Below are 18,420 nucleotides of genomic sequence, written 5' to 3'. Positions count from 1 at the left end.
TCAAGGCAAAAAAAACTAATCGTTTATTGATGTCTAAAGAACACTTGAGAACTAACAAAATTGTGCTCTTAGAAACCATTGTAAATGAATTCCATTGTAATTGTGTAGGCAGGGAAGCATAGTGCAATTGAATTGAAAGGCAAGTCACTGAGAACTAAGCTACAGCAGTAAGGCATAACCACAATATCATCCATCCTTCTACACACTGAGGAAAAGGGAGAGGACTAACAAAGAAGGGATAGACTTAGGTTACCTAACACATCAGCATCCTCTGGCCCATGCTAGGCTAATGTTAACAGTACACAGATCTTTGCTTTAGGTCCACTGTCCCTTGACCCATATAATGGAATAGAACTGCTCCCTCAAAGACATGTTTCTCTTCTCATTACACTAATGTGCCCTGTCATCCATCCTCTTAGAGGTGCGTGTTTTCTGAAGACGACAGGCTTCAAATACCCATCCCAGGGAAGTACTAGCCTGGTCCCACATCTGTGTGTGCTCTTGCCATCTCCATTGATCATTTTGAAACAGTAGTAAGGAGTTGACATGATAGCACAGTAGATTGGCACTCAGGCTAGGAAGGTACTAAATTCATTGGAATTTGTTGAAGAGGCAGACCTTTAAATTCATCACACCCTCTCTCCTATGCTACCAGAAAAGGCATATTAAGACGTAATATCATACATACTGTACAATCACATGAATACATTAATTAATTTCTTCTACATACTGGACAAGGTCAATCTCTGGATGAACAGCACAACCTGATTCCCTATTATTTCAATAGTACAGTACCCACTGCAGAGGCACCACACTACACAGATCTAACCAGTGTGGCTAACAATAGGTACCATGGTATTGTACCCCAAGTGCTCTATGACCACTGGCTCTGTCCTGATTCTCTACCCTGCACATCCGCACCATTGTTAAATACATGAGAGGGAGTGTACAAGTACACACTTCTGGAGAAGGGTAGAGAATCGGGACGCAACAGTCTCAGCTGGATGAAGGGGACGAGAACAGAGCCAGTCGTCTATACCAGACCACCCTCCTTCTGTAGTCTACTGATCCTCAGATCAGATCCTGCCTGGAACTGTGGACAGACAGCAGGCAAACAAAGAGATTAGAGGTGCTAGTGTCTGAGGCAAACCGCTGACTGTGAGGCAAAGGCAAAAGCTTTGTATGGGGATCTCCATCAACAAGAACCCAAAAAGTCAGCAAGGCAGATGTGTCTGTCCCACTTCCCGTATAGATGTCCCTTCCTGTCTGGTGTCATTGGTCCTGGCCTCCAGGCTGTCGCTGTCCGAGGGGTCCTGGGATGCGATGCAGGGGGGGATAAGGCTATCAAGCTCCTGCCTGTGTCCGGACTCCAACAGCCATTCATGGAACTTCTGCTCCACCAGTGCCTGGAACTGACGTCGCTGCTCCCTGAAAACAGAGACGCATGACTGAATAGAGGAACAAGAGAAACAAGAAACATTACCAGACCCCTCAGAGCTCACAACGCTGTAGGAAATCAGACATTTTAAAAGGGTTGCTTCATAATTCACATTGATCATGGAATCTGGGAAGCAGTTCGTGTTTTCATTCTCTGAGTCCAGGTCAGATTTCTCATTGTGTTAATAAATCTAGCAGTTTGGTCTTCTCTGTTAATGACTCACTTGTTCAGGTGGGCATCCTTCACCATCTTCTGCCAGTCCTGTACACTCTTCTCCCTCTCCTCATGGGCCTTCTGGTACAGCGATGGCAGCCCACCCGGCACCTCACACGTATCCCCCTCCATCCTGAAGGGCACCACAAGGGGGCAGAACTCAGCGGGCGGCAGCAGCCTGTAGGATCCAGGGTCTGGGATGGTACCCTCCACTCCCACCAGTAAGGGTTGGTCCCAGGCATTGGGCACCACAGCTAGACCCACACTGGCCATGTGATCCTCCAGGGAGGGGTAATGTGTGTGGAAGGGCCCCAGGGTGAGTGCAGTGTTCCCAGGGAGCAGTAGAGGCCGGGTGGGGGTGAGGGCATGGATGGTACAGTAAGAGGAGGACCCTATGGCTAGACGGCCAGCCACACACACCACCTTGACGTTCTCACAGCTTTGGATGTGGATACTGGTCTCGATGGGACCCAGGACTACCGTGCTGTTACGACACTTGTCCAGGCTCACTGACCTGAAACACACACCACGGGGAATGCCATCTCATCTAAGAAAAGGGATATTTCTACTGAAATGGATCTGTTTTTATAGTTAGTCGGGGCATGCTACAGCTGTAGTGTCCAGTCTGACTATGTGTAGAGAACCTCTCACCTGAGTGGAGAGAGGAGGTAGATAAAGGCGTCACTGCAGCGGTGTATTTTGACGTTAGCTCCTGCTAGCTTGTCTGAGTCCTTGGCCAGGGTCTGTCTGAACACCTGTGACATCAGCACCATCTTGCTGCCTGGGGGGGCCGTGTGGGTGTTCCGAGCGATCTTAGCTCTCTTCATAGCTCCCTCCACTAGAGGACAGGAGAACAGACAGTCACAGACAGACAGCCATGCTTCAATCCTAATAGCTCTCTACATCTCCCACAGAAAAAAGGTGAGCTAGAAAACAGTTACAAGATAACGCACTCATTTCTATAAAACACACTAACACACCTTATTTGACTGTGCATCTAAATATAAATGAATGATCCACATTAGGGTTTACTTTGGGTGGTAGTAACATACCTTGCTGAGCCCAGGCCAGCTTCTTCCCAGACCTCAGGCAGGTTGACATCCCAAAGGGGTTGGGGACGAGGGCCTGTCTGAGCCATGCCAGCAGGGGGTGCAGGGAGAAGGAGCGGCCGAGTTTGGAGTACCCTGCTTGGGTCTGGAGTGGGGCTCTGGAGAGCAGCTTGTGGATGGGGTGGACGTTCCGGCCGCGGGACACTGAGCCCTCCAGCAGCAGGCTGAGGCCCTGTAGAGAAAATATGTTATTGTATTATTGTTTACTGAAAAGGCAAATTGTTGTATTGTAAAAACTGAATGAAATCTGCAACATATTGGGCATGTTATGGAACCTTTCACTGTTTTATACAAGAATATATAGTTGAGGATGAGTGCATCCAAATGTCATCCTTTTCCATATATAGTGCACTACTACAGAGCCCAGATGGCTCTGGTCAAAAGTAGTGCACTGTATAGGGAATAGGTTTCCATTTGGGATGCGGCCCATGTTCTCTCGCTTCACCTGTAGAGCCTCCAGAGAGACCTGGCTGTCCTTCACGGCTTGGCCGGACCCTGACAGCTGGCCTGGTTCTACTAGCAGCTCCAGCAGTTCACACAGGTGGGTCTGGAGGAAGGACAGGTGGGCCTGGTCATCCCAGTTCTGATCACAGATACAGGGTGAAAAGACTGAACAATGATACAATGCATGGATATGGGAGCTAATGCAATGGGGTAGTATATTTAAGCAATGAGGCACGAGGGGGTGTGGTATATGGCCAATATACCATGGCTAAGGCTGTTCTTATGCACAACGTATCGTGGAGTGCCTGGCCACAGCCCTTAGCTGTGGTATATTGGCCATACACCACAAACCCCTGAGGTGATTTATTGCAATTATAAACTGTTTACTAACATAATTAGAGCAGTAAAAATAAATGTTTTGTCGACCCATGGTATACGGTCTGATATATTATGGCTGTCAGCCAATCAGCATTCTGGGCTCAAACCACCCAGTTTATAATAAAATGTCAGTAACTAGACCATCAGAATATGTTTTGCTTAGAGATTGGTTAGAGAGACTTAATTGTAAAAAAAGATTGTGTACATTTACACTCTCAGCCTGCCGTTAAACTTGTAAGCAATATAAAGCAACAGGACCTTATTTTGAGAGCTGGTCTTTGCCTCGCGGTCCGAGGAGGGGGAGCGAGAGCGGGGGCTTGGCCACTCTTCACCAATCAGAGACGTACGCAGAGACACCCGGTTCAGCTGCTGAATGTAGAGGAAGAGGAGGAACTGCAGCGTGTCCACACACAACTAGAAAAGAGAGAACAGGAAAATACAGAAAAAAAAATACAGAGATTCTGAACACAAACCAATACGTGACATAGGTCAGTGTCACAAACAATACCTAAAAGGATAATGGACAGACTCCTAGGTCAAAGTCTGTTTAAACAAAAAAAAAGTGCAGGATACAACAGGATAGATATTATTACAGTCCAACTGACAACACATCCCTGGGGGACACAGGTCTCTGCCCTTTTCTCATCCCTCCCTAGTGTGCTCACAGCTCACCTTGCTCCTCTGGCGGTCCAGCTCTCTGGGGGAGGAGCACTGGGACAGGTTCTCAGCCCACTCCAGCCTCTCCTCTGCAGGGTGACCAGCCAGCAGGTCAAAGGTCTCAAAGTAGAGCCAGGCCAGGTCCTCAGGGAGCTGCAGCTTGCCACAGGCAATGTGCCTCCACATGAGCCAGCCTAGCATGGGGAAGCAGCCCTCTCGCGAGCGCACGTAGGCAGCCATCTTGCGCAGGTAGTGCAGGCTGAGTTTGGTAGGGGGTGCAACCTGCAGAGCCCCCAAGAGGAAGGGCTCCATGCGAGGCCACACCGCCACACCACCACCCTGGTCCATGGCTGGGTGGTGGGCCAAGAGGAGGAGGGAGTGGAAGAACAAAATAACTGGGTGAGAGGTCAGACAGAGGGGTGAGCATACAGTGAGTGTGGTGAGATATCTGAGCTATGGTAGTGCATTGAATTTAGAAGGTTGTAGACAAGAGTTCACCCATTCATTGGTGGCTTCTGGTCTGCTGTTCAATATTGCAGTATTATTAGATAACTCGTATTTAAAAGGGCAACTAACTAGCTGTATTATAAAAACTGAATTTGAACCTTATGGGCAAACAGAATATCCCCTTCATAACTAGCTAGTGCACTAACGCACTCTAAATAATGTTCTATTGTATTTATGTGACTACTTGTTCCATTGCAAATGCCTGTGTTGTCTGACTTTGCTGTTCCTTCCTGGCTAACAGAGTGGACGCCGGATGTTCCCATGACAACAACTGGCCACTAGAGATGATCTGTAGGTAGCTGACAGCATTTGCTTTGTTTATTTATTTAGCAGGGGAACGTTAGCGAGCTAGTTAGCTAGCAACATGGCTTAGCAGCTGATACAAAGCAGTCAGACTAGCAGAGACAAAACACTTGACGCGTAGTTTACCTTGGCTTGTTCAGCAAGTTTCCACTAGTCCAAGCGATTTCTGGTCCTGCCTCGAAGTTCCAGGAAAAGTAACTGGTGATCAAGCTCCCTCATAAGTAAAATTAAAGTTTAGTACCTTACAGTATTTAGCTAGCTACCTGGCTTTTGCTTATGGTTTGTTTACTATGCTGTGAATGTGATCAGCACGTAGCTAGCTACAGAACGTTCGACGTTCTTCCTATTTGGCGCCACTGCTGGTTCTCATCTGTTGCGCGCGACTCATCAGAGCGACGGTCGCGCGCACATTGCACTGCCCGGTGGTGCGTCAAGTCCGACGTAAACGGAGAATATTTTGACGTTTCTTTTTTTGTCGATATTGCTGAAAGGCACCAGATATATTGTAAGAATCCGATGCACATTCTACATTCATCCACTAGAAAATATATTGCAAATATATTTAAAAAAGTGTACACCGGCTTTTATTGCTGTTGCTTTAAGAGCTATATATATATAATTGGCAGTATATTTTCTATTGGATGCATGTAGGATGTGCCTCTGATATACACGGTGGGCGGGCGTTAGCACGAGAGGCGGGACTTCCAGGCAGCATGTGGGCGGTTCTGATTTGACAGAAGGAAAAGGATCAGTGACAGAAAGGAACCCTATCGCAAACGCCGGGTTGTTCTGTTGGTTTCTTGAAGATACTGGTATCTATGGCCGTTAAAGGGATGAATCTATGCAGTGTTTGCTGTCTTGCCCTTTATTTCGTTACAGCAGTGCTTGCAGGGTAAGTACTTCTATATTACCCGAACACACCGTCTCTGCAATGGTCAAACCGGTTCAAACGCGGTATCGCTAGCTGGTACACATGTTTAATTGTGATTGGTCTACGCTTCTGAAGCCCATTCTCCATGTGTAAAATAGCTAACGTTAGCTAGCTACTATTTGGAGGGGTAAATAAGCAATCTCAGCAACGTGAACAACACTGTAAATAAAGCCCTTGTTCATAGAGTAGTGAACATCACCCTGCCAGATCCTTTGTTTCCAGTATCGTGAATCTACTCGAGGGAATGACATGGAAGAGTGGGCGAACTTGCTCAACTGGCTTTGTACTCAAAAATGAGAGCCGTTGATATCGAACTGAATTACTCTGGACTGGGTGATGCCCATTTTGAATGATTTACTTCACAAAACCACACGTTTGTGAACCCTACTCCGCTTGTCACTATCATGAAGGGAAACTATCTAAGATCCGGTAGGTAGCTAGACACCCTCTCTTATTTTCACCTCTATCTACAGGCGAGATTTCTACAAGATCTTGGGGGTGAGCAAGTCTGCGTCTGTGAGGGACATCAAGAAGGCTTACAGAAAGCTGGCTCTCCAGCTGCACCCTGACAGAAACCAAGATGACCCAACTGCTGCTGACAAATTCGCAGACCTGGGGTCAGCCTATGAGGTAGGAAGTAAACCCCTGTATCACTTATCTCTATGGTAATTGTTATTTGCATGGCACTTTCGTTTTACAATATGTGCTATCAATATCATGCCACGATGATCTTGTCTTGTATAGCTAGTCTCAGAAACTATACCCATCAACATCATTGTCAGTCTCATGAAGAGATGTAAAAGAACTGAATGGCAACTGAGTGTTGAGATGATAGTACTCTATTGTTATGTATAATTTATTAACTTTTTATAATAGTCATTTGATCTGGGTGTGTAGTAATATTTGGCTTCAGCATGCTATCTCATTTTCGTTACGATCGATCGAGGCACCGAAACGAAAGTATTTTGTAAGAAACTGAAGCGACCTATTTGGTTGTTGTTGGAAACGACATAGTGATTTTGATTGGCCAAGAAGACCGTGTGGCTGCCTCTGATTGGCTCATACTGTGGTCAGTGTTCTCTCATGAAAGCACGACGTGGAGCACTCGGAGCGGCTCAGTGAAACGTTCCATGATGCGCACCTCAACAGTGACATCATGATCACTGATAACGCGTAGATTTGAAACATCATCCAATTTCATGATTGATACATTTTGCATGGTTAAGCTATTTAAGTGTGTGAAATGTGATGTTAAGAATTTGTAATTAAAGTTAATTTCATGTCACTAATGTAAAGAAACCATGATCTCTACAGTATTTTGTGACTTAAAAAGAGTTCATCCCTGATGTTGTGCTGTTTGTAGGTGCTCTCTGATGAAGAGAAGAGAAAGCAGTATGATGCATACGGAGAGGATGGTCTGAAAGAGGGCCACCATGGTTCTCACAATGATATCTTCTCCAGGTACAGGATGTTTACCTAATAGGTTACTATTTCAGTCCAAGTCAAGTACTGCTTGTAGTGGGAGCTTGTAATTTAACACACTTCAGCCTGGTATTAAGCATTTATTACAAAGTAAAGCCCTGTTAAGCCTGGTCTCGGAGCGACCACATAGACATATACCCACAAGTATGATGAGGATATCATTGTTGAGCACCAAGATCATATATTCTGAAACCATCATGTACAGTATAGGTGCTGGTGCTCATTTTGAGTGCTCGAACTGTTTACATTTAGGTGCAGTATCTACACAATACTTTTGAGATAATATTCTGTAAGAGGAACAGGAGCTCAAGCAGTAGAACATTTGAGGTGCTGGTACTCAGCTCCTGTGAGCTCCTGTCTATGTCAAGCACTGGCTACATTCCAAATAATGTATCTTACCCCACTGTTACCTCACACTCTGTTGCCTCTTCCAGTTTCTTTGGCGACTTTGGCTTCATGTTTGGAGGAAACCGGCAAGGACAGCAGGACAGGAACATCCCCAGAGGAAATGACATTGTGCTGGACCTGGAGGTCACACTCGAAGAGGTGTACTCTGGGAACTTTGTAGAGGTATACTTCAACCCTTATTGTGTTCTGTATATACTGTCCACATCCAAAATCTGTCTTGCCTACTACTTACTTAAACTACCTACTTTGCACTGTTTAGTAAAAATGTATGTAATAAGCATAAAATAACATACTAGGCTCCTCCATACTGAGAATGCGTCATCTAAAATGCGCAATTGCGTATATTCCCGGCATTCGTTAATTTTGGTACGCTGCGTAACCTTGTGTGATTTATCAGCTGTTGTCTAACGATTCTCTTCAATGGTGTGCAGTGAATTCTACTAGATATCAAGCTGAATGGAGTATGACATCCTGGCATTGAAAGCATACTAAATAAAAAAATGTCACCTACTATAGAACTTTCTATTTTCACATATCCAAAATGCTACTATTTAGAACGCAAGTACGAGTATTCTGACATGGCTACTGTATACAATTAGTATGCTCCACCAGGCCTACCCTATTCCAACACATATATGTCCTAATCTCATCACGTCACCTATATGTACATCTCAGGTTGTTCGTAACAAGCCTGTAGCCAAAGAGGCCCCTGGGAAACGGAAATGCAACTGCAGACAGGAAATGAGGACGACGCAACTCGGACCTGGACGCTTCCAGATGAGCCAGGAAGTAGTGTGTGATGAGTGTCCCAATATAAAGTGAGTCACTGCTTCAGGGGTGCTGCTTTGTGGTTGACTCTGTCCTGTTCATACCCTGTCATGTGCATGTTGGGTTGGGTGCTGTCAGCAACAACAACAACAAAAAGAATGTCTGTGCAAATGGATACATTTTAAAGATGTGTTTTATACCAGTGGTTCCCAACCAGGGGTACTAGGACCCTGGTGGTACTTGGCAAATCCACAGGGGTGACTTGAGAAGACTCATGAGACCATAGGCCTACTGGTAAAAATGCACATGAGGGGATACTTCAGGGGTACTCCAGGCGGAACAAAATATAGTTGGTGGTACAGTAACTGAGAAAGGTTGGGAACCTCTGTTCTATACTGTCATATTGACTGTGCATCTGGTTAAGACTGTTAACACAGGAGTCAATGGGTTCTTTCTTTATGTGATGAGGATGATAATGTCTTATGATCCCAGGCTGGTGAATGAGGAGAGAACTCTGGAGGTAGAGATTGAACAGGGAGTGAGAGATGAGATGGAGTACCCTTTCATTGGGGAAGGTAAGCTACTTACTCAACCATCAGGATAATGGGTGTATAAAATAAAGTGTTTACAAGTGGTATCAGTGTCTAACTCACGACTACGTCTGTCTCAAGGCGAACCTCACATCGATGGAGAGCCAGGGGACCTACGCTTCCGCATCAAAGTTATGAAGTAAGAGCAGCATTTCCATGTTTCACAAATAACACAGTGGTTCTAATCAGGCTACTATTAACTTCTATAACTTCTCTAGGAGCCATGCTTTGTTGGTATAGGACATTATGTCAACACTAATACAATAGTGTTATGTAAAGATCAGTGGAGGCTGCTGAGGGGAGGACGGCTCATAATAATGTCTGGAAGGGAGTGAATAGAACGGTATGAAACACATGTTTGATATCCTATACTCCATTCCATCTATTAAACTCCATTCAGGCCATTACTATGAGCCGTCCTCCCCTCCGCAGCCTCCACTGGTAAAGATTTTTGGAATGTTCCCTACTTGCATTCACCGCTGTCTATGCAACTCAAACCTTGTATCTAAACTCAGCAAAAAAAGAAACGTCCTCTCACTGTCAACTGCATTTATTTTCAGCAAACTTAACATGTGTAAATATTTGTATGAACACAACAACTGAGACATAAACTGAACAAGTTCCACAGACATGTGACTAACAGAAATGGAATAATGTGTCCCCGAACAAAGGGGGGGTCAAAATCAAAAGTAACGGTCAGTAGCTGGTGTGGCCACTAGCTGCATTAAGTACTGCAGTGCATCTCTTCCTCATGGACTGCACCAGATTTGCCTGTTCTTGCTGTGAGATGTTACCCCACTCTTCCACCAAGGTACCTGCAAGTTCCCGGACATTTCTAGGGGGAAGGCCCTAGCCCTCATCCTCCGATCCAACCGGTCCCCGACGTGCTCAATGGGATTGAGATCCGGGCTCTTCGCTGGCCATGGCAGAACACTGACATTCCTGTCTTGCAGGAAATCACGCACAGAACGAGCAATATGGCTGATGGCATTGTCATGCTGGAGGGTCATGTCAGGATGAGCCTGCAGGAAGGATACCACATGAGAGAGGAGGATGTCTTCCTTGTAACGCACAGTGTTGAGATTGCCTGCAATGACAAGAAGCTCAGTCCGATGATGCTGTGACACACCGCCCCTGACCATGACGGACCCTCCACCTCCAAATCGATCCCGCTCCAGAGTACAGGCCTCGGTGTAACGCTCATTCCTTCTACGATAAACGCGAATCTGACCATCACCCCTGGTGAGTCAACCGCGACTCGTCAGTGAAGAGCACTTTTTGCCAGTCCTGCCTGGTCCAGCGATGGTGGGTTTGTGCCCATAGGCGACGTTGTTGCCGGTGATGTCTGGTGAGGACCTGCCTTACAACAGGCCTACAAGCCCTCAGTCTAGCCTCTCTCAGCCTATTGCGTACAGTCTGAGCACTGATGGAGGGATTGTGCGTTCCTGGTGTAACCCGGGCGATTGTTGTTGCCATCCTGTACCTGTCCCCAGGTGTGATGTTCAGATGTACCGATCCTGTGCAGGTGTTGTTACACGTGGTCTGTCACTGCGAGGACGATCAGCTGTCCGCCATCTCCCTGTAGCTCTGTCTTAGGCATCTCAAAGTACGGACATTGCAATTTATTGCCCTGGCCAGATCTGCAGTCCTCATGTCTCCTTGCAGCATGCCTAAGGCATGTTCACGTAGATGAGCAGGGACCTTGGGCATCTTTCTTTTGATGTTTTTCAGAGTCAGTAGAAAGGTCTCTTTAGTGACTTAAGTTTTCATAACTGTGACCTTAATTGCCTACCGTCTGTAAGCTGTTAGTGTCTTAAAGACCGTTCCACAGGTGCATGTTCATTAATTGTTTATGGTTCATTGAACAAGCATTGGGAAACAGTGTTTAAAACCTGTTATGGCTAGGCGTGCCTCAAGCGACCCACCTCGACAACATCCAGTGAAATTGCAGAGCGCCAAATTCAAATGACAGAAATCGTAATATTAAACTCATGAAAATACAAGTGTCATACATCATTTAAAAGATAAACTAATTGTTAATCCAGCCGCGTTGTCAGATTTCAAAAGGGCTTTACGGCAAAAGCACACCATGTGATTATCTGAGGACACCGCCCCGCATACAAAAGCATGAAAAACATCCAGCCAAGCAGATGCACCACGAAAGTCAGAAATAGTAATAATATAAATCCCTTACCTTTGAAGATCTTCATCTGGTTGCAATCACATAGCAAATGGTCCTTTTGTTCGATAAAGTCCTTCTTTATAAAAATATCCCCAAAAAGTTTATTTGGCGCGCTTCATTCAATCACCCACCGGTTTCCCCTCATTCAAAATGCTAACACAATTAATCCCAAATTTTACCAATAAACTTAGTCCAAACATGTCAAACAACTTTCCTAATGAATCCTCGGGTACCCTAATATGTAAATAAACAAAGTTTAAGACGGAAAATAGTATATTCAATACTGGAGATAACCAAGTGCTTGCCCTCACCGGAGTGCGTCACAATCATTTTCTAAGCAAGCAGATTCATCACGAAAGTCAGAAATAGCTATAAAATAAATGGCTTATCTTTGAAGATCTTCATCTTTTTGCAATCCCAAATGTCCCAGCTACACAATGAATGGTCTTTTTGTTCGATAAAGTCCTTTATATCCCAAAAATGTCTGTTTATTTGGCGCGTTTGATTCAGAAATGCACCTGTTCCAACTCACCCAACATGCCTACAAAGGAATGTAAAAAGTAACCTGTAAACTTGGTCCAAACATTTCAAACAACGTTTGTTATCCAACCTTCGGTATCCTAATATGTAAATAACCAATCAAATTTAAGACGGAATAAACTGTTTCCAATACCGGAGAAAAACAACAAGGAGCGCGCTCTCATTCACACGCACCAAAATAGTAGAGTCCTTCGGAGTGACACTTAGAAAGAATACGACTACTTCTTCATTTAAAAAAAACACTGAACAATTTCTAAAGACTGTTGACATCTAGTGGAAGCCATAGGAACTGCAATCTGGGTCCTAGAAATGTGGGTTTCCCAAGAATTGTAATATCCAATGACCTCAATTTTCCCCTGGATGGATTGTCCTTGGGGTTTTGCCTGCCAAATCAGTCTTTTATACTCAGACATTATTTTAACAGTTTTAATTTAGTGTTTTCAGTTTTACTTTAGAGTGTTTTCTATCCAATACTACCATGCATATGCATATCCTAGCTTCTGGGCCTGAGTAACAGGCAGTTTACTTTGGGCACCTCAGTCATCCAAATTTCCAAATACTGCCCCCTATCCCTAAGAAGTTTTAAACCCTTTACAATGAAGATCTGTGATGTTATTTGGATTTTTATGAATTATCTTTGAAAGACACGGTCTTTGCAAAGGGATGTTTCTTTTTTTGCTAAGTTTATATGCTTGCTGTATGCAAATACGTTCTCACTCTGTTAGGTAGCCTGTCTCTCTCTATTATATAAGATGTATGTTGTCAGTTGTGGAAGCTGTTTTGTGTTGTTTATGTGACTCAACCCTTCTGTCCACTACAGGCTTTATTCTTTCCCTGTTAGAGAACTTGATACACCGGTGTCTACTTAAGTGATAATGCCAGAGAAGCCGGTGTTTGGAGGATACAGTTGAAGTCGGAAGTTTCATACGCCTTAGCCAAATACATTTAAACTGAGTTTTTCACAATTCCTGACATTTAATCCTAGTAAAAATTCCTTGTCTTAGGTCAGTTCGGATCACCACTTTATTTTAAGAATGTGAAATGTCAGAATAATAGTAGAGCGAATGATTTATTTCAGCTTGTATTTCTTCCATCACATTCCCAGTGGGTCAGAAGTTTACACACTCAATTAGTATTTGGTAGCATTGCCTTTAAATTGTTTACCTTGGGTCAAACGTTTCGGGTAGCCTTCCACAAGCTTTTCACAATTTTTGGCCCATTCCTCCTGACAGAGCTGGTGTAACTGAGTCAGGTTTGTAGGCTTCCTTGCTCGCACACGCTTTTTCAGTTCTGCCCACAAATTGTCAATAGAATTGAGGTCAGGGCGTTGTGATGGCCACTCCAATACCCTGAATTTGTTGTCCTTAAGCCACTTTGCCACAACTTTGGAAGTATGCTTGGGGTCATTGTCCATTTGGAAGACCCATTTGCGACCAAGCTTTAACTTCCTGACTGATGTCTTGAGATGTTGCTTCAATATATCCACATAATTTTCCTACCTCATGATGCCATCTATTTTGTGAAGTGCACCAGTCCCTCCTGCAGCAAAGCACCCCCACAACATGATGCTGCCACCCCCGTGCTTCACGGTTGGGATGGAGTTCTTCGGCTTGCAAGCCTCCCCCTTTTTCCTCCAAACATAACGATGTTCATTATGGCCAAACAGTTCTATTTTTGTTTCATCAGACTCAAGGACATTTCTCCAAAAGTACGATCTTTGTCCCCATGTGCAGTTGCAAACCGTAGTCTGGCTTTTTTATGGAGGTTTTGGAGAAATTGCTTCTGCCTTGCTGAACGGCCTTTCAGGTTATGTCAATATAGGACTAGTTTTACTGTGGATATAGTTACTTTTGTACCTGTTTCCTCCAGCATCTTCACAAGGTCCTTTGCTGTTGTTCTGGGATTGATTTGCACTTTTCGCACCAAAGTACTTTCATCTCTAGGAGACAGAACGTGTCTCTTTCCTGAGGGGTATGATGGCTGCGTGGTCCCATGGTGTTTATACTTGCCTACTATTGTTTATACAGATACATGTGGTACCTTCAGGTGTTTGGAAATTGCTCCCAAGGTTGAACAAGACTTGTGGAGGTCTACAATTGTTTTTCTGAGTTCTTGGCTGATTTCTGTTGATTTTTTTCCCCCCCATGATGTCAAGCAAAGAAGCGCACTACGTTTGAAGGTAGGCCTTGAAATACATCCACAGGTACACCTCCAATTGACTCAAATGATGTCAAATAGCCGATCAGAAGCTTCTAAAGCCATGACATCATTTTCTGGAATTTTGTAAACTGTTTAAAGGCACAGTCAACTTAGTGTATGTAAACTTCTGACCCACTGGAATTGTGATACAGTGAAATAATCTGTCTGTAAACAATTGTTGGAAAAATGAATTTGCATGCACAAAGTAGACAAGGAATTTGTGGAGTGGATGAATAACGAGTTTAAATGACTCCAACCTAAGTGTATGTAAACTTCCGACTTCAACTGTATATTTGGCATGGGTGTTGTTCGTCGAGGGCCAGCAAACCGTGCCAATATATCCTCAACACCGGCTTCGATGGCATTATCACTTTTATACAACAGGTTACCAACTTATTAAAATATTGATTGACATATTTTAATTGAAAGCATTATTTTGATGCATTTTTTTCATACTATTTAATCCTTCCACAAGATATTGTCCCGAAACAAATCTAGGGTTGCTACCCAAACCGGATGGTCGTTCGTTCTATTGGTTCGGTTGCCAGAGACGCGACCCAGTCGTTCAGTCTTTTTGTTCTGTATCTATGGATGCGACAGTTGTTCGTTCTAAATGATCCATTGCCATACTGGCTGGCAACATTCTTATCCCTTGCTTGCTGGCTAGCCAACTACGGCCAACATATTCCCGTCAAACAGTGCAGAAAGAATAACAAAAGGAGCTTCATTTGTTTACGCTGTTTTCTCGTGACATTTTATTTGGATACATCCATAACAATGAGCTAACGAGGCACGATTTGACCTGGCATAGAAAATGTGCTCTCTCGTCAGGACACTGTTGTTCAGAGGATCTAGCCAACAACACAGCTAACACAATCACTTCAAACTGAAGCTGGGAAGACTGCAAACTAGCTGCACTTCATTTCATTTGAACTTTTTTCAATTGACCTTTCTTTGTATATCCATAAAAAATGATGCTAGCTGATTCATCATTTCGACTGGCTGAGAAACGCTGCCTGCCTCCCTCTCTCGTCCCGACTGCCGACCCCAACACGTTCATTACTATGGGACAGTTGGAGATCTGAATACTGAAACAATGCTGCAAATGTCGGAGGGACAGACCATAACACGGAACCCAAACCGTCTGCGCGCGTGCGCCATCGTGCATACATGTATTTTTTGTTCCCCCACACCAAACGCGATCACGACACACAGGTTAAAATATCAAAACAAACTCTGAACCAATTATATTAATTTGGGGACAGGTCGAAAAGCATTAAACATTTATGGCAATTTAGCTAGTTAGCTTGCACTTGCTAGCTAATTTGTCCTATTTAGCTAGTTTGCTGTTTCTAGCTAACTTGTCCTGGGATATAAACAGTTATTTTACCTGAAATGCACAAGGTCCTCTACTCTAACAATTAATCCACACATTATCCTTTCCAGGCTTTTTCTTCTCTTGACAATATTTTGCAATTGGCAACTTTCATAAATTACTTGCATTACCACCACCAATATTTATTTCTGCTCTAATTATGTTATTAACCAGTTTATAATTGCAGTAAGGCACTTCGGGGGGGTTTGTGATATATAGCCAATATACCACGGCTAAGGGCTGTATCCAGGCACTCCGCGTTGCGTCGTGCTTAAGAATAGTCCTTAGCCGTGCTATATTGGCCATATTACCCCCCCCCCCCCCCCCCCGGGCCTTTTATTGGTTAACTAACATCTTGTCAATTGTGGAAGCTGTTTTGTTGAAGCGTGATTTAGTAATGTATGTGTACTGACAGACATCCAGTGTTTGAGCGGCGAGGAGATGACCTGTACACTAACGTCACCATCTCCCTGGTGGAGGCTCTGGTTGGCTTTGAAATGGACATCACACACCTGGACGGCCATAAGGTAACTATGGACGAGTGAAGCTAAGAAATACATGCATACACTTTTACTGCCATGTACTGAAATGTTTTGGGGAGGGGAGCTTGTGTTGAGCCATCATTGCCCCATTCTCAAAAAGCACACAAAAAGACTGGTTGAAAAGCAAAAAATATGCATTTTTGTTCTGTCTAGAAAATAAAGTATTTATTCATAATAATAAAGTGTATTCTAAAAGGTATTCTAAGGAATCAGTGACACACTTTGACTGCTCCTCTGACTACAGGTCCACATTGTGAGGGACAAGATCACTAAGCCTGGTGCTCGGGTGTGGAAGAAAGGAGAAGGACTGCCCAACTTCGACAACAACAACATCCGTGGCTCTCTCATTGTCTCCTTCGACGTCGAGTTCCCAGAGACACAGCTGAATGACAATCAGAAAGAGGGTAAGGAGGAGGCCTATAAAGATGGGTGGGGGGGTGTGACTTGTAATGTATTTTCTTATGAGTTTGAGTTAATTAATGGTGCCAGGAAAGTAGACTGAATGTTATATATCAGAGCTGGTATATACGAGGTATGGGTATTGTTGATGCGTATTAAGACTCAGAGGCAAAGGACATGCCCGTAGAACAGTCCCGTCCCCCCCCAAACTGTAAGCGACACATATACATCTCAATAAATCGTCTTCGTATTGCTGACTTTACACCACTGACGGGGAGACAATAACGGAACACATTAACTTCTCAGATATGAAAGATTATGAAAAAATGTAATTATGATCATAATCGATAGTCATTTACAATTGGGGCTTGCTTTTGTTCCAGGAGTGAGGGCGATTCTGAAGCAGGCATCGGTACAGAAGGTTTACAACGGACTACAGGGATACTGACACACCAACAGACAGAATCTGGACTGAGTTCTGTGCTACAAAACACACAAAGGAACAAGCACAGGGGTGTATTTATTTTCAGATTGTTCTCAGGATGGGTTGACTTGATTTGTTTTATTTTTTAATATTCAACATTCTGAAGGTGACTTGACATTGTCTATTTTCTTTTAAAGAAGTCCTTGTTATATTTCACATTGACAGGGTGAAACTACACCATATTTATACTTTTAATTTTCTTGCCCTCGTCCCAATTTTTTACTACCACCATTTCTTTGTCACTCATTTTACTTTGTCTTTTTTAATTCACCTTCAATTTCAACTACTGTCATCCAATGTGAACCACTATCACAGACATGTTTGATTATCAAAGCCCACTATCTGATGTTAAACCTTTATCACACCTGACGGGGCACTAAAAAAGGAGCTGGACTGAGGCAAAGGACTCTGAAATCAAAGGACCATCTCATGGACCTCAGCAAGACTGGAATACTATTCGCCTCCCTGTTGTTCTGATAACTTTTACAGATGTAATACTGTACTGGGGAATTTCATCTTGAGTGATTTTGACTCCTCTGACACCTTCAACAATTCTGTCATTTATAGGTTTTTGGTCATATATGTTTTCAGTAATATCTCAAAACGCTTTGTAAATAGGAAAGAAACTACATATTGTTATTTTTGTTGCTTTTGTTGAGTTGGATCGTATCTTTCGATGTCTTCTTTGGGGGGAATGTCTTGAGTGTTCTGTATGTTGAAAGAGAGGCCACAGAGAATGGACCTGTTGAGCTGCCTCGCATAACCTCGTCATCAGGGTAGGATTTTACCATGGAGAGACACTCTGGCTCCACCCACCACCATCCACACCTCTTGCGCCTCCTTTCAGCCTGTTCTGCGTCCCAAATGACACCCCACCTGTATATTACACTACTTCCGACCGGTCCCCATGGGGCTCTGACCGGTCCCCATGGGGCTCTGACCGGGGCCCCATGGGGCTCTGACCGGGGCCCCATGGGGCTCTGTTCAAAAGTAGGACACTAGATAGGGAATAAGGTTTAATGCCAGACACAGACCTAGGTTGTCTGGACTACTCTTCCTGGTGGAATGGGGCTACTGTTTTCCAGAGTGCTACAGTACAGGAGGGAGAAGTGTACTTTCAGCTGAGAGTTCAATTAAAAGTTTATATAAATAATGACTCAAGGATTATTTTAGTGTGTCAATTTAAGGATGTGAGCTATGTCTCCAGTATGTCTATCAGTCACTATGTACATGGAGACCACAGGAGGTTGGTGGCACCTTAATTGGGGAGAACAGGCTGGTGGTAATGCCTGGAGAGGACTGGTATCAAACACAAGGGTTCCAGGCGTTAGATGCCATTCCATTTGCGCCGTTTCAGACATTATCCTCTCCTTAGAAGCCTGCTGTGGTAAAGACAAGCGAGCCAATATATTACCAGGAGAGGGCCCGACATGTCACCAGGAGAGGGCCGATATACCACTAGAAGAGGGAG

The 18,420-nt window shown here is 44.1% G+C and overlaps 2 protein-coding genes across 2 annotated transcripts; one reads left to right on the top strand and one right to left on the bottom strand.

The window, feature by feature from the left end:
• Nucleotides 1-5,464, bottom strand: LOC110501844 (TBCC domain-containing protein 1). Its single transcript, XM_021579691.2, has 8 exons — nt 5,176-5,464; nt 4,255-4,589; nt 3,841-3,996; nt 3,206-3,343; nt 2,704-2,932; nt 2,303-2,489; nt 1,662-2,165; nt 1-1,428 (listed from the first exon to the last, which is right to left on the bottom strand). The coding sequence occupies exons 2-8, from the start codon at nt 4,585-4,587 to the stop codon at nt 1,215-1,217; spliced, it is 1,761 nt and encodes a 586-aa protein (XP_021435366.1). The 5' UTR covers nt 4,588-4,589; nt 5,176-5,464; the 3' UTR covers nt 1-1,214.
• An 81-nt stretch (nt 5,465-5,545) lies between these two features.
• LOC110501845 (dnaJ homolog subfamily B member 11) lies at nt 5,546-18,105 on the top strand. The gene is made up of 10 exons (XM_036959273.1): nt 5,546-5,941; nt 6,454-6,610; nt 7,344-7,441; nt 7,897-8,032; nt 8,546-8,688; nt 9,131-9,213; nt 9,310-9,367; nt 15,940-16,051; nt 16,311-16,470; nt 16,849-18,105. Exons 1-10 carry the CDS (start codon nt 5,868-5,870, stop codon nt 16,911-16,913), a joined length of 1,086 nt encoding a protein of 361 aa, XP_036815168.1. The 5' UTR covers nt 5,546-5,867; the 3' UTR covers nt 16,914-18,105.
• The last annotated feature ends 315 nt before the right edge of the window (nt 18,106-18,420 follow it).

Source organism: Oncorhynchus mykiss, chromosome 22, assembly GCF_013265735.2.
Source record: "Oncorhynchus mykiss isolate Arlee chromosome 22, USDA_OmykA_1.1, whole genome shotgun sequence".
NCBI lineage: Eukaryota > Metazoa > Chordata > Actinopteri > Salmoniformes > Salmonidae > Oncorhynchus > Oncorhynchus mykiss.
This window is presented reverse-complemented; position numbering and strand designations above follow the sequence as displayed.